This window comes from Caenorhabditis remanei, chromosome IV (assembly GCF_010183535.1).
Source record: "Caenorhabditis remanei strain PX506 chromosome IV, whole genome shotgun sequence".
In the NCBI taxonomy this organism is placed as follows: domain Eukaryota; kingdom Metazoa; phylum Nematoda; class Chromadorea; order Rhabditida; family Rhabditidae; genus Caenorhabditis; species Caenorhabditis remanei.
The window spans coordinates 13,401,274-13,417,328 of NC_071331.1; the positions used below are offsets into that span (position 1 = coordinate 13,401,274).

General features: G+C 36.4%; 5 protein-coding genes across 5 annotated transcripts; 4 read left to right on the forward strand and 1 right to left on the reverse strand.

The window, feature by feature from the left end:
- Positions 1-482: 482 nt before the first annotated feature.
- GCK72_013763 (uncharacterized protein) lies at positions 483-1,813 on the forward strand (the record flags this gene model as incomplete). Its single annotated transcript, XM_053729974.1, has 6 exons — positions 483-582; positions 628-850; positions 897-1,015; positions 1,065-1,177; positions 1,224-1,580; positions 1,637-1,813. 6 exons carry the CDS (start codon positions 483-485, stop codon positions 1,811-1,813), a joined length of 1,089 nt encoding a protein of 362 aa, XP_053584746.1.
- A 678-nt stretch (positions 1,814-2,491) lies between these two features.
- Positions 2,492-3,746, forward strand: GCK72_013764 (uncharacterized protein; the record flags this gene model as incomplete). Its single annotated transcript, XM_053729975.1, has 7 exons — positions 2,492-2,655; positions 2,703-2,818; positions 2,869-2,910; positions 2,955-3,244; positions 3,334-3,418; positions 3,482-3,679; positions 3,724-3,746. The coding sequence occupies 7 exons, from the start codon at positions 2,492-2,494 to the stop codon at positions 3,744-3,746; spliced, it is 918 nt and encodes a 305-aa protein (XP_053584747.1).
- A 69-nt stretch (positions 3,747-3,815) lies between these two features.
- On the reverse strand, positions 3,816-5,524 carry GCK72_013765 (uncharacterized protein; the record flags this gene model as incomplete). Its single annotated transcript, XM_053729976.1, has 7 exons — positions 3,816-4,004; positions 4,058-4,426; positions 4,480-4,610; positions 4,700-4,770; positions 4,816-4,940; positions 4,985-5,027; positions 5,424-5,524. The coding sequence occupies 7 exons, from the start codon at positions 5,522-5,524 to the stop codon at positions 3,816-3,818; spliced, it is 1,029 nt and encodes a 342-aa protein (XP_053584748.1).
- A 1,401-nt stretch (positions 5,525-6,925) lies between these two features.
- On the forward strand, positions 6,926-8,307 carry GCK72_013766 (uncharacterized protein; the record flags this gene model as incomplete). The annotated part of the gene is made up of 7 exons (XM_003096839.2): positions 6,926-6,980; positions 7,026-7,135; positions 7,190-7,314; positions 7,363-7,481; positions 7,529-7,650; positions 7,698-8,072; positions 8,128-8,307. 7 exons carry the CDS (start codon positions 6,926-6,928, stop codon positions 8,305-8,307), a joined length of 1,086 nt encoding a protein of 361 aa, XP_003096887.2.
- Positions 8,308-8,485: 178 nt separating this feature from the next.
- GCK72_013767 (uncharacterized protein) lies at positions 8,486-12,178 on the forward strand (the record flags this gene model as incomplete). Its single annotated transcript, XM_053729977.1, has 17 exons — positions 8,486-8,540; positions 8,586-8,695; positions 8,743-8,855; positions 8,901-9,019; positions 9,066-9,187; positions 9,232-9,618; positions 9,664-9,720; positions 10,176-10,284; positions 10,333-10,442; positions 10,512-10,624; positions 10,673-10,785; positions 10,836-10,939; positions 11,053-11,412; positions 11,463-11,733; positions 11,782-11,902; positions 11,954-12,078; positions 12,126-12,178. The coding sequence occupies 17 exons, from the start codon at positions 8,486-8,488 to the stop codon at positions 12,176-12,178; spliced, it is 2,442 nt and encodes an 813-aa protein (XP_053584749.1).
- Between the last annotated feature and the right edge of the window lie 3,877 nt (positions 12,179-16,055).

Genomic DNA, 16,055 nt, shown 5'->3' on the forward strand with positions numbered 1-16,055 from the left:
AAGGTGTTCATGAGTTCACAAACTTTATACTAGAATAAAATGACAGGCAGCTTTTGGATTTTTCTATAAAAACAAGTCAAACAGGAAAGAAGAATGAAAGTGAACTACCTGCACCATTGGACAGTTACTAAACTCCTACGCCTTCCTTTCCAGAATAGAATGTTATCAGTTAAAGACGTCACTGATAAGAAGGTGGCTCAAAGTTTAGAAAATAGTAATATGCAGGAAATGGAGAAGAGATCACGAAATGGGTATTGCGATTTGAAGAAGCTAGGAGTTCTAGAGGCTTTTTCTAAAAACAAACTGTAAAGATTGAAAAAAAACAATACCGATGCCGTTAAAATGATCAAAGATTCAAATTTATTTTATTTTAGGGGTAGGTTGAATTCAATGATTTCATTCTTTTCTGATAATGACACTTAGATTAAACGAACCAAACGACTCTGATAAGTTTCACAAACTGATAAGAAGGTTGCTATAAAATGTACTCGACCGACAGTGTTAAGAATATTCTTCTGAAAATGGCCCAAGTTTTTTGGATAATCGCACTCGTTGCTTTGGTTGGACCTTCAGCTGCTCTCGGTGAGATTTTGATAATGTTTTTTGTATAAATCGAATTATTTTCAGACTGTGTCCAAATCCCCAAAGATCAAATCATTCCGCGTCATTTCGTGACGATTCCAGCTGGATCCAATGATACCGTTGAAATTCCACCAAATTACAGCTGCACTTATTTGGTAACTGTACCACCAATGGTATACGCTCATGTCAGACTGGAGAATGGATTGGAAGGAAATAACGATATGATTACTGTAATTGATCAACAAGCAACTAGAACTCTTGTGGCTAGGTAAGTGGGATTAAAAGGAACGAATTTGATTGAATTTGAGTTCCAGTCGTTCCTCAAAGATTCTCAACTTCTATGTCTTCCCAAACACAACTACAACATTCCAAGTTGTGACGAAAAGTGTCAACATGCATTCCAAATTCAGACTGGTCATCTTCTACCAAAATAGTATGTGTCGTCAACAGTGTCATATAATTTCTAGTTTCTCTTATTTCAGTGCTTAATCCAAATGTTACTTACTTGGGTAACTCAGATTTGAAGTACTTCACCTTGAATGATTTGCAAGTTAATTCATACAAAAATCCACAGACAATGATTGGAACTGAACAGGTTTGTATGTTTTGTATAAAACTTTAGTTAAATTTAACGTATTCAGATTTCAATGGCGATTGCTCATTCCGGATGGGATGCTGACATCTTTGATAACTATTTTGTGATTGATGGAGACTTTGAAAATCCAAAATACGTGTACAGAATGTCTCGATTCCAGTATTCAAACTATATCAGCACTGGAAATAAATTGACAGTTGTCGGATTGGATAACAGAGTTTCCGAGAGTTCAGTTGTCTTCACACCTCTGTCTCAAGCTCAACAATTTGATTCATTGACTGCATTTGGAACATATTTTGAAGCAAATCAATTGGATATCAATGGAAAAGATGGAAACAAAAAGAGAAGTGCAGTCAATGTGATTGGAATGAAAGACTACACAAGAATCCTTTCAGTTGAAAAAGTGAGTTGCAGGTGGCACATATATCCAATTGAGATTACCAACATCCTAATTTCCAGAGTTCTGATCCTAATTGCGTCTTGAAAGCGGTCGGAGCTCCTCCAAGCAGTTCATCTGAAGTCTATCTTGACTTCTCGACTGTCACCAGTTTTCCAAGAAACATCACTCATCAATCTTTCTCTATTATTGCTGAAAACTGTTCAGCCTCATTCAAATTGGTTTCACTTGAGTATTAAGTTATTGTGCGTCTAATAAAACTTTCAAGATTTATGTGAACTTTCTAAACTTTTAGGGGAACAAATGGAGAATGAATAGTGAAACTGAATGAGCAATTCTGATATATCACTGACAAGTATTTCATTTTGAATGTGTATGGTATCTTCTCGCCAAAACCGGTCTATCTACCGACCACATCTGCCCCCCTGATATAAGTTACCGTCCTCTGTACTCATCTCCCCTCTGCTCTTATTATGTGCCACGTCATCTTCCACTACTCTCTCCCACATTGCCTCCCACAAAAACAAATCCATCATCACTCATTATCCTCTTAATTTACACCTGCCACGTCATCATTTGGATTTGCTGTCCTAGGCGACCCAAATTGTCGTCCGTTCCCCTTGTTCTTCCTAACTGCCACGTCGTCCGCCTCTCTATTTGCTCTCCATTGTTTCCCACACTGAACTTCATTATCTCTCCCCCAAATTGCTGGTTCATTTGCAGGTCTTCCTGCCCGAAACACACCTTCATCTGCTATAGACTGTAAAGTCCTTCCCTTCATTCTGCCTCCTTGTCATGTAATGACCCCTCGCAAAATCGTTTCCCTTATATACGTTGCTTCAACAATATTACGCGATCTCATGATACCTAAAATTGGAAGCAATTAATTCATGGTTTTTCAGATTTATTTCCTTCTCATGATGGCACAGTCAATTCGAGTCAAGATGATGGACAAGGAAAAGAACGTGGCATTGTCTGGAAATTTCATCACCGAAAGCTCTCTCAGACACGCTTTTCTTCTTCCGCCAGATGCGATTGTAAATTTGTCGTATGAGTCCAATGGCATGCAGATTCATTGCGCGTAAGTTACATCTTGTGTTGTTTTTGACTATATTATTATCAATTTAGGGCTCAAAGCGTTCCGAAAATATGCTTTTTGCTTCCGGATGGCTGGTCGACTATGCAATTTTTCTCGGAATCAAACAGGGCACCCTCTCGAATTGCGACGTCGATGGACATTCAAGGTAACTTTCATATATTATTGAATTTAATATATAAATGAATTATCATTTAGAACGCCCACTGAGTTCGTTTGAACTGGAAAAAGAAGCGGACAGTATGTTATGTTCGAATGTGTACTTAATAAAAACTACTGTTTAGGGATCACAAGAATCATGAACTTTTGGGAAAGTCGAGTGTTTCGCATTAGTGGCAATAAATTGACAGGAACATGTGTTTTAATCAATGATCGTCATGTTTTAACCGCTGCTCACTTATCCTTCAAGCTAAATCAATCGTACAAAATCAAAGGAGCTGGAAATCAAGAGTTTACTGTCAACTGCGTTTTTATTTGCAAACCTCTCGATTTCGCCATACTCCAGTCAGATGATTTTCCGATCCTGGAACTGTCAATGACCTCTTTGGAACGAGGCGCTAAATTCTTCATGATGGTATGATATTTTTAGTTTTATTGTAGCCGACGGAACGTTTTTTACGAAATATCGGCCTATTTAATACATATTAAACAATTTCATTTCAGGGCTATCCGGACTGCGTTGATTCTTCTAATCCGACAATCACAAAAGGAACCATCAAAGGACATATGGACGATTGTCTTCATCTAGGTAAGAATAAATATTATCATTATTTTAATCAATGAGTTAATTGTCATAAACTTTTTTGTTTAGTTGGAACTCCTGGTTCGAAGCGAGGCTACTCAGGCGCTCCAGTCTTCAATGATTCCGGAAGATTAGCCGGACTATTGCTCGGCGGCACATCTACATTAAGTGTTAATACGACCATTCAAGAATGTCTGGATTCGTCTGCTGAACAGAAATATGCACGCATCTTAGGAATCGGATACATCGTTAACCTTCATAGTGAAGGTTTCACATTTTTTATTTTCGAAAATTAAAGTGAAAATGTTTAGGCAACTCGGACAGCGGATCCTAAAACGTTCAATATTTTTTCGATAATGGGTTCTTTCAATAAATTATTTAATTGTAATCAAATGTGAACTTTCTAAACTTTTAGGGGAACAAATGGAGAACGAATAGTGAAACTCAATGTGCAATTCTGGTATATCACTGAGAAGTATTTCATTTTGAATGTGTATGGTATGAGATGTTCCGATGTCGTCAAGTCAAGAATAATTGTTGATGAGTTGTTCGGAGGCCCAGTTACTGCATATGCCGAACACTCTCCGGGAAGCTAAATCAATTATCAGTTCTCCGTAGAACTAGTAGATGAAATATTATACTTACACTATCAATTTTCAGCGATGTCATGGTGATTTCTTCTGTATAAAAATCAATTATTTCAACCGCTTCTTTCTCATTTCTCTGATTCAAATAGATTGTATTTGGATCATCAGTTGAACTTCCCATAGAAACAAGACTTGCAAACTGAAGAGATTCCGACAGAGGATTGAGAACTACACCATAATCATCACCGTATTCCGTCCAAAAGGATAAAATAGTTATGGAATTTGTGGTTGAAGTGAATGTCTCATAGTAGAGAAAGTCAGCTAAACGTCGAACATTTGTCTGATTATAAATATTTCCATCGATAAGAAAACAGCTGCACAGATATTCGTAAGGTATATCTGCAGGAGATGCAAGAGTCAGATAAATCTGAGAAGCCAAGAATCTGTTTCTAATAAGAATAATCAAATTACTCAACTCACCGGTTCCTCCCCAATATATGTAACTGAACTCGAGAACCCCTTGTCGTACCAGTAATTAGATCTCAGATCTGCCAAGTTAACAAAATTCATTTTATTTTCAGTTTCCATTGATTTAGTTGATCCAAATTTAGCTGAAACAAGAGTAGTATAAAAATAAGATAAACGGAAACACCTGCTCGATATTGAACTGTAATCGAAATCTTTGAACCCATCAGAACACTTTTAGTTATAACGTCGACCGACATTTCACGCCCGGGTATAACAAAAAACTGATAGAAACGCTCACTTCGGCTGGAAACGTTTCAAGTTATAGGAAAGATAACGAAACACACTAACTTGTTAAAACGGTATTTGAATCCAGTTGTATCAATCACAGTAATGTAATCATTAACTCCTCTTATCCCATTTCTTAATTCCACATAAGCATAAATCCCATTAGTTGAGTTAAGAGGAGCCTTTATCTGAAATTCGAAAATTGCTAAATTGAGTTTTAATTCTAATTTACAGTATACGTGCAGCGGAAATTGGCTGGTAACTCCACTGGTTCACTGGAATTTCCGGGAAAATAGATTGTGCTTCCATTGAAAATTTGAGATTCCTGAATTGTTTGGCACTCTGAATGATAGAAATATATGAAATATGTAACTCGGGAAGCTTTACCACTACTCGAAAAAGAAATTGAGACCTGAACGGATAGTAGACAAGCTAATACACGAATACATTGCATTTTTCTTCTTCAGAGTTGCTTAGTGAAGTTTAGAAACATAGACAACAAATACACAAAAGAAGTCGGTTATCAGCATTCTTTAAGTAATACTCTTATTATTCCATCGGAATGGAATGGAAATGAAGTGAATCTGGATCGAATTTCGTTTTATCAGTAATAAAGTTTTATTTCATTTGAATTACTCGGCTACTTTTCGCTACAGTTGCGCAGCACTAACGCAGCAGTCATTCGTGGACCGCTCGCCTGCTGCGTCAGAGGCGCACAAGTATTGCATGAATGCTGCACAGTTGTTGCATCAGTGCTGCCGGCGTGCTGCATGCACCCATTACTTCTCGTTTCTCATCAGTATAACTAATTTGTAAACAGAATAACAAAAGTAACAAATCATATTTATTTTGAAAGTAAAACTTTAAAAAAAAATTAAAAGCTAAACAAAAAAAACTTATAGAAAACTATCATTTAAAAACAAAAACTATCATTTAAAATCCATGCTGGCCAGCCATCGTTGAAAGTTTCCAAGTTCCTATGGTCTGTAGCTTCGAAAAGTCCAAATTTTTTATCGAATATGTTAATTTTTGTTGATCAGCTACATTGTTGCACCAATTCCGGTAGTCTGAAAATTAAGAACAAAAGTAAAGATAAAAGGCTTCATTCTAAACTGCCAACCTTTCGTTTTACTTCCAATTTGCATTTATGTGACTCATTTTTGCCATCCTGACACATATCCTTCTTCTGAAAAATAATATTTTGAAAAATAGAGTAAAAAAGTATTTAAAAAATGATAAAAATTTGTCAAATAGACAAGAAATAAACGTTGGAAAAAATGAAAAGTGCAGCTAAAGTTCAATTTGCATTGGAGCGAATATACAGTTGCTGCGCGACTGTTGTGAGATTGCTGCACAACTGGTGCATGCCCCAAAAGCAAGAGAACTATCAGTCGCAATACCGTGAATGCTGCATAACTGTTGCATATGTTCTGATTTGTCGTTATTGCGGTGGAACTGTAGCGATTGTGTCGCGTAACTGTTGCAAAAGCTGTGAATGCTGCGTAACTGTTGCGGGAAGTAGCCGAGTAGTTGAACGAGAAGAAGTGGAAAGTCATCAAAGGAAGCCAAAAGAAAGGATATCCCCCATAAAAGTAGTTTAAGATATGAATATCTACAACTCAAAGATTTTTGCGTTGAATGAAACATGAGTAAATGATGTAGAGAACTCCACTGAATTTAGTTATGGTTTGGCTAGTCGAATTCAATGAAATATTAGACAATCGAGCTATAACAAAATCTTTATTCAGAAGTTGAATGATATTGAACTTCTATTTCCATGCACGAGGGCAATAAAAATACGTCTCATGTCTCACTGCAACATTTCAAGTACATACTTCTCATAATGATTTCTTGATGTTGTTAATGCCTCTTCTCTTGATCAATAACTCGAGTATGAATTTAAATCATTGATGTTTCTCTGATTACGTCACTTCCTGCATCTATCAGTTCATATACATAACGTGAGAATTACTAACTGTTTTCGTCTTGTTTGTGCCTTGTCTCTGAAACTTTGAACTTCAAATGATAGGTGCAAATTTAAATTTCATGATAAAAGAGGTGGGAGTGGGTAAGCTGGTGATGACAATATTAATGATGTGATCTTCTGGTTTTCCCTTTAAAAACGTTGCCGTACTTTCCAATTCCAGACATTCAAATTGTCTACTCTCATGCTATGATTCGCTTAGTTATTTTGTGTTCTGCTATACTGGTAACTGTTTTTGCTCTGGGTAATTAGTTAAAATTGAAAAGTTAAACAGCCATCACCTTTTCAGATTGCCAACAGATTCCTGATACAGAAATTTTTGCCGGTGATCAATTCTGGTATCCATATAACTCTACTAATTATGTCAGAATTCCACCAAACTTCAATTGTACCTATGTGGTAAGTTGAATTTGAATAGTATTCGATATCTTAAACAGTTGTCGTTTTTTCCAGATTAAATCTCCAGTCACCGACACTCAAGTGCTCTACGGATCAGTTACACTGACAAACTTACTGAAAGGAGTCAATGACTATATGATTGTAACTGATAGTATGGGAGCACGGTCCACTTTAAAATAGTAATCATTTTATCATCGTGATCGTTTAATCTGATCTTTTGATTTCAGTCGGAGCGATAGTTTTCTGGAGTATGATATTTTCCCGGGAAAACAAATCTCCATTCAAGTGGTCACCAAAAGTGTGGACATGAAGTCAGAGTTCTTGATTCATGTTGCTTATTCAAGCGGTTTGTGCTTATATTTGAAAAAGTCGTCAAAATGATTATATTTTTAGTGAAAGTTGGTCCAACGACTCAAATGAAAAGCGGAGGTTTTTTGAACTATGTGAATCTGGCATCTATCAAAGGATTTGACAGTGTTCTTCAGAATTCTGTTACAGTTCAAGGAAATGAACCAGTATGGTTTGAATCTGAAAGCAGATAAAAATACCTTTATAATTCCAGATTTCCATGAGCTTGGCAACTTCAGCATACATGTTTCCAACCCTTTATCTTTTCCACTCCTATGTCATCGACGGAGATTTCTACAATCAGACATCAGTGCACCGTCTCATTGATTTTGAACATGCCACTCCATTCGTTTCAACACAAAATAGAATCACGCTCGTAACATTCCAAACAGAATCATACTATGCCACTGCAGCCGTTCTGAATCCCATATCAGAAGCCAAACAATTCAATCCTCTCAGTTCTCAAGCAAGTGTAAATGGAGAAATTGACAGAGTTGGTCTTATTCCTGAGGGTCAAGATCAAGAAGCGTGTCAAGTGTTGGCAGTTGACAGTAAGACAATCATTATGACATCAGTAAGCTTGGGTTCGGTGAGTTCGAGATTCAAAAAAGCTGGTTTGAAATCTGAAATGACCTCTATTTCAGAACGTTCTCTCTTCGTGTGTTGCTCAAGTCGTAACTGGGCCACCGAATAATTCATCGCAAGTCCTATTGGACTTGACAAAAGCTCAGGGCCTAATGCCATTCACATTCAACTTGAAATATTTCACGGTTATCGCTCAAGGATGCTCTTTTTCATTCACTATTATGTCACCAGAACATTGAAATTGAATAAAACGTATTTTGTGCAACTTCTGAAATCTCTTCTTTTTTTGATACTTTGACCCAATAATCTCTCATTAATTACTGATAACAGTCACCATCAAAAGTCATCGTTTCAAGATTTCATTGTTCGATCAGTTTATAGATCGGAAAGCATAGGCTAATAATGACTTTCTATATTATGAATCTTAATTTCTTCTTTTTCCTAATTTCAATTGGTTCAGGATTGTCACTGAGTAAGTTTTTTGATGAGTCCAACACAGAAAAATTCTGGTTTTTAGATTGCACTTCAATTCCTCAAAGTGATCAAGTTGCTGGAAAACAGCTGAGTGTTCCAAATGGAGCAGCGATGCCAGTACTTCTTCCAGCCAACTTTAACTGTATCTATACTGTAAGACAAAAAACAAAATTGAAACCTCTGAAACGAATTAATTCCAGATTTCACCGCCGTTGATGGTTTATGCAAAAGTGCAAGTCGAGAACAAGTTGAAAGGTGTCAATGATGTAATCATTGTAAGAGACACTTTAGGGAAGAGTACGATTATCAACAGGTGAGTCTGAAAAATGTTCTGTGTGTCCAATACTTTCATTTTCAGTAAGAGCAACTTTATAACTCTCTTCACGGTCTTTCCAAATACCATCACAACGATTCAAGTGACAACAAAAAGTGTTCAGATGAATTCGATGTTTCTTCTCAATATTTCATTCGAGAAAAGTTTAATTTTTGAGGAAAGGCTGAATAGAAAATTAGCATTTTTCAGTGCCTACGCCAATTTCCAGACTTCTCGAGACGGGGACGAATACAATGAATTATCGAATTCTGAATGAAACTCAAATTGAATTGAGTGGACGTCAACTAGTGACTTACCAGACAACTGATAGGGTTACTTCTGAAAGAGATGACCAAATATTTTCCCGAAATTTCAGATAACAGTAACTCTTGCTAATTCTCTAAACCGAGATGACATATTCAACAACTTTTACGTTGTTGACGGAGACTTCCATTATCCAACAGTCATTCAGAGAGTTTCTGATTTCAATCAATGTGGAAATCAGTGTTACCGTAGTCAGACAAGTACAGTAACCATTGTTGGATTGGATGAGTACACAGACGAATCATCTGTTATTTTGATGTCAACTTCCGAATCAGAAGTATACGATGAAGTGACTGCAATGACGCTATATGATTCTGAGAATTATTTCGATGTTTCAAATAGAACAGTGAATTTCGGCTCAAAAACTTCTAATGTTGCTTATGTTATTTTATCGAAAGATTCTGATGGAATTGTCATTCTAAACTTTGAATTTACTCAGGTTAACATGTTAAGTTTTCGTAGTTTCTGAAATTATACATTTCAGACTACACCAGGAATGGTTGCCAAGGCGGTAGCTGGTCCTCCAAACAGTGCATCGAAGGTTCTCATTGATTTCACTCAGAATTCAAACACTTTTCCTGTGAAGCTTGACGTCAAATATTTTTCAATCATTTTGAAAAACTGTTCTGCTAAGTTCACTGTTTCAAGTTATTTCAATTGGAAACAGAACCAATAAGACGTTATTAAGACAATATCAACATCGTGTATATTTTTATAAAAATATATCAACCGTATTTTACCATCTGTTAAACTACAAAACCACGGAAATCTGACACATTGTTCCATCTCCGGAAACCGAACGATTCGGTCTATGTCGATGACAAATTCTTGTTTGTTCACCCGCTGAAAACGACTTTTTCCATGAGTTTCGCCTACAAAAAAACGATAAAAAGAGAGGGTTATGAGCGAGCATAAGTGCATCATAAACTGATAACAATGACATTATTTGGTTTAAAAATCAGAATTTCTTAAATTGGAAGGCCATCACACTTTCAGTCATACTGTCTGATTCTGAGTCTTCAGAAGAAGAATATGCTAATTTATTCGATTAGTTTCACTTTCTTACTTGTATTTTCAATCTTTTGGGGTCTATCTGAGGAATTAGGTAAGTCAGGAACAACATTATTCTCTTAAAAAGTAGGTTTATTTTCAGACTGCACACAAGTTCCAGTCAACGATCAATCAGCCGGAAAAGTACTTTATATTCCTGATAATCAGAATACTTCGGTACTTCTTCCATCAAATTTCAACTGCAGTTATGTGGTAAGTAGTCTTTTCGTGAATGCAAAATGCTCACTTGAACCTATCATAAAAACCTCAAACTTATTTCAGATCAATCCGCCAAAGTTAACTTACGCCCAAATCACTGTAACTAACAATTTGAAAGGTGTGAATGACATCATAATCGTGACTGATGGACAGCAGAAAACGACTAAAGTTAACAGGTGAGTCAGCGAATTCTGAGTTTCTTTGACAGTTCTTCTTTGTTTCAGAAATAATCCGAGCACGGTCGTCTTTTATGTATTTCCACAAACATCAACTACCGTAGATGTACAGAGTTTTGATGATACATCACGGTTCCAAATGACAGTTTCTTATATTGCATGTGAGTTTGGAGTTTATAAAGTTCTGAAAATTCGAATTGAATTGTTTCAGTGCCAGCACCACAGCAAAGAGCTCTTCAAAAAGGTCAAAACCTCAATTATCTCTCGCTGAGCAGCATCCAAAGAAAACCACTTTCTCTTTCTGGAGATGGAACGGTACGTTCTCGTTCTTATCAATTATTAGTGCATCTACGTTTCATACTTATCTTATTTTACTTGCATTTTGCTTTTCCCCGTTATTGTTTTCAGCTAAAGATTTTTTATTCCAGATCACATTAACCATAGCTAAATCCGACTACAATTACGATGTATTTACCAATTATTTCGTCATCGACGGAGATATGAATAATCCAAGATCAATCAGAAGACTCGATGACTTCACACTCTCTAATTTTAACACGTCGTCAAATGTGATTACTGTAGTTGGACTTGATGATGCTGTATCACATTCATCGATTATTCTGACCCCCTCATCGGATCTTGCTGGTTTTACTAAATTCGCCGGAGTTTCAGTGGATGGATCATCTGGAAATGTGCTCGTATCGGCTACTTATGGACAGAAAATTGGGATAATAATTATTGCAAAGGATATCCAACAGCTGGTTCTTGATAAAATGAAAATTGGAGAAGTGAGTTATTCATTTTTGTCCAATTTTTCCTTTATCCACATCTTTCATAGAGTTCGTCATGCAGTTCAATAGCTGTAACTGGTTCACCGACGGCCGATTCGAAAACTCTCATGAACTTCCACACAGATCAATACACATTGCCTCAGCTCTTTCCATATCCATATTTGTCAATAATTGTGGAGAACTGTGACGTTCAATTCAACTTTACAACATCACTCCCTCCCAATTATTATCAGTTGGATAGCGATCGAAGTGGATTTATTTATTCACCCATTTTCTTTAACAGTGAAACAACAAATGGATATGTGAATCTCACATTTGGTAAGAGACGATATAGGATTCAAGAAGAATGATTATTTCAACTTATAGTGTATACCGGCGATGAGAAAAAGCAGTTCGTTGTAGATGTTGATAGAGCAATGTTGACTTCAAATTCCGAGTTAGACATAAATATTTATGACAGTGATTGGAGGAAGACATTGAGCACAGTGTGAGTTTTAATGGGAGAACGCGTACATATTCATCAATTGATATCTTTCAGAATAACGGGTAACCAGGAGGGAACAAGATCTCGTGCGTTTGGATCATATTTAAATGTTCAAATGTCAGGATACACGTCTGCTAAATTGCATTGGCAGCTCAGTTCATCTATCGGGTCTGTGTTCGGTGAGTATTGTCAGATTTCAGAATATTTTCAATTCTGGATTTTTCAGGTATCCACTCAATTACTCTCATTGTTGCATTAATTTTGATGATCTCATATTGAAAACGGGTTTTGCTATGTATATTTTTTTTTTGAATCTTCCATTCTGAATGAAGAAAATTTGCATTAATTGGTATAAAAATATGTTTGAAATGTTTTGAAAATAAAATAAGGACAAAATGATTTTCAAAAGTTTATTAGATCGACACAACTCTGACTACTGTGTAAAACCGGAACTCTTTATTTTCTGAAAACATGAAAACTTCAGTGGCTCTGGAGATCTACTATGTATTTGAAAATCTGTTATATTTCCATTTCAATCCATCTCATATTACATCCGTCCGACATCTTTATCATCAAATTCGTATCATTGTTGATTTAATCACCTCTTCCGCTTACTTCCCCTATTTTCCCGTCAAACACACCCTTTCTCATTTCCCTGTTTCTCCAATTATCAATGAATGAAAAAGCGTGTAAAAAAGGAAAATCAGAAATAGAAGGAGAGCGATAAAAAAGAGAAAAACAGGGAGAAGCCATAAATCTTGGTGGGGCACCAATCTCCTCCACTATCTATATGTCCCGCAATTAAAGAGATGGAAAAGAAGGCGGTTGTATTCGGTTAGTTGGTCGACACGATACAAGACATCCGACAGAATACGCATCACTTTTTATTACCCTTTTACCCCCCGCGCTCATTTTTTTCTCTTCTCGCGCGGGACACTTTCTCCCTATTTATTACCGATTTGTGTCTTCCAGTCCGAGATTCGGAGCAGTTTCTCAACGAATTACGAGATTGCTTTTTGAGATTTCTTTCTGGGTCTGCTTTACTCTTTTCTGTTTTCTGAGTTCTCTTTAACTTTGAGAGCTTACTGCTCCAATTCCCGCATTCGCGATTTCAAACAAAGTCCGGATTACTGTAACATGCTCTGAAGCTTCCAGTCACTTACAATTTCCGTGTTGATCTTCTCCCAAAATCCCGTCATTTTTCTGGAAAGGGAAACGTCTGACGGCAAGCAATCAGACAGTTCCTTATGTATTCTACGAGATTGATTTATAGCATTCCTAATGAATTCATTCATATTCTCATGTGATTCTTCAATATCATCTTGTTCTCTGTGAAGGCATCTAGGCCACACATGACGGTTTGATGGAGTAATCATCACAAACTTTTTTGATATTTCGTCTAATTCACCTAGACAGTGAAAGGAAATTTAAGTTTTGGCCTCACAACTTCACTATAAGTTTCTAAATTCACCACGAGGCATCAAATCTATGTATTTCTATATTATTTCTCTGAAATCAAGACGCTTATGACTGAAATGGAATATTCGAGATGAGTCATATTGTATATAGTAGTTGTCTCGTTCTCTTACGATTCACATTGAATGAATAAATTCGTGAAGATCTCTCTCGAAAAGAAGAAGAAGACGGAGAAGAATTGCTAAATAAATGCAAGAAGAGAGGGACCTCCTCCTCTTTTTTCTCCGGACACGGAGGCGGACATTTCCTTTTGCTTTCCATTTCTCTCTCTCTCTCTTCTTTTTCAGCAAAAAAAGGAGCAAGTGGGGGTGGATACATACACAACCCCCACGGAAGTCACAGAGACACTTGTCCTCTCTCTTTTTGCTTTGCTTTTTTGGAAAAATCTCTTCAAAGCTCTTGGCACCTTCCGAAATCCTCCAAATGCCAAGCACGAAGTGAGAATTTTTGTTTTTTCAGTTTCCCGTTTTTTGTTTGGGAAAATTTTGCAAAACTATTAGGGTTTGAGGGTTTTTTGTGAGTGTAAGGTAGGAGAGGCGCTGAAAATTGTGGAAAAATCTATGTGAACCATGAAAGGCAAATCAATGAAGTTGTAATGCAAAGATACCAGAGTACTGTATGCACTGATATGCATCTCTGAATTTCCTAAATCTGTCAACCAATAAAAAACTTGAAAGCTACTTTTTTTTAGAAAACTTACAACCTGCAGGTTTTCAAATATAGTGAGAAATATTTGAAGTAGTTAAAATCCATTTTTGTCTAGAAATCAGTTTTTCCGTTTTTTAAAAGCTTGGAAATACCTTAGCACTCTTTTTGTAAAACTTTCAAATCTCAGAGTTATTCAGTTTTAGAATGGATTCATGGGCTTGCCAAGTACAATATTCACTCGATTTATCAGAATCTAGACTTTTAATAAGGAACGAATAGTTGCATAGTGTGAGCATTTCTCATTTTGATGGTAATGCGAAGTAGAAAACACAATTGTTCGTTGTAATGAATTCTCAGTATTAAAACCTTTCACTTGACTCTGACAATGAATAATCTCATCTCAATAAAACCAAAATAATTTCATCAAAACTACAGTATGTTCATTCATAAAAATTCTTTGTGAACTCTTGAACAAAGAAACTTGATATCCCCCAGACCACCTAGTCAAGTATTCAATCTATCTTTCTGTCAGAGAATGAATACCAAAAAGGAACTCGAGAACTTGGAATTAATGAACTCTTATACGAGAGAAATCTGATATATTTCTTCTAATGGTTGAGTACATACATTCCCCCATCTCATTACTTCTTCGTTCCCTTCCCTTCATCTCATTTTTCTTCCCGTTCGTCAGACTTTTTTATGAGTTTTAAGATTGAAAGTCTAAGAAAGTTTACGTCAATATTGGCACGCAAGCACGACTACACATACACCAACACAATGAAGAATTAATGCATTTTTCATAGACGGGGAAGGACCACTCTGAAGAGAAAAGAAGAAGTACACTACCCTTCATATACACTTTTACATCTTTCTTTTTTCATTGACTTTACACTTTTGGTGATTGGTCAAAAAATTATAAAGAGAGCAGATGTCATCAGCAGGTCTGAAGACAACGCGTCAGCACTTTTCATGTAAGGATTCTAGGAAATGACTAGGTATAGAGAGAGAGATGAGTATTAGCTGATTGTTGATTATTTTTGATCACTGAACAACAGAAATCAGAACAAATCCTCTCGTCCCGCATCATTTTAGCATATCTCGTATGCATTTCATCCCACATTCTTTGAGTCTTCAGTCATTTCATTGCCGCAAATTTTTCATTCATTTAATTTATGACTTGAACGTTTCAAAAATCTAAAAGATTATCTGCTGATAGCTCACTTGAATTTGCAAATTTGTTGTGATTTACAATGTTGTCAATGAAGAGAAAACATTGATTTTTCTGAACTTTTTTGTTTTTTCAAAGTTTACTATCCGTTGCATCCGATTCTTGAAAACTTTACTGGTTGCTCCGCACATCCTCTCAAAATTTCAAGCCAATGACAATGAAAGAAACTGAGCCGGTTCCATCACCATTCCAAATTTCAATTTTCATTTAGTTCCAAAACTGCAACTCAATTGGAAGAAAAATCGGATACTGTATTGAACTCTCTTCCCCAGTCTTTTGTCCAATTTCTGATTCCTTCGACTCCATCCAACCCATCCAAGTTTGTACTATTATCTCGTGTCTATCCCCTTCCATCTCGTACTTTTTCCCTCCAAAATGCTCCTTCATCTCCCAGTGTTGCTCTTTTATTGTTCCGCCGACAGAACCCATTTTTCATTTCACTCTTCAAGAGAAAAGAGACATCTTTTCTCGTGATCCGCCCCCTCAACCCATTCAGTTTTCTCTCTTTTCTTTCTCTTCCGGTTTTTTTTCTGCAAAAAAACATTAACACTCATGCTAACATCCAACATAGTTGGCTCCGTGCCAACTTTTTTGAAGTTTCCCGAACAATTGCCTTGTTTTTTTCAGGAGAGCCATCAGAGACCCCTTCTCTTCGATCAGTCATTCACTCCTCCGACAATTTCAGAGATCGCTTTTTGGCAGTTGGTATCTTGGTAAAGCTCATATCAAGCATACAATGACAAAACTCAAAATAACTTTTCAATGATCAAAATGAAATTCAAAAAGTGATCATTGAGAATTAGA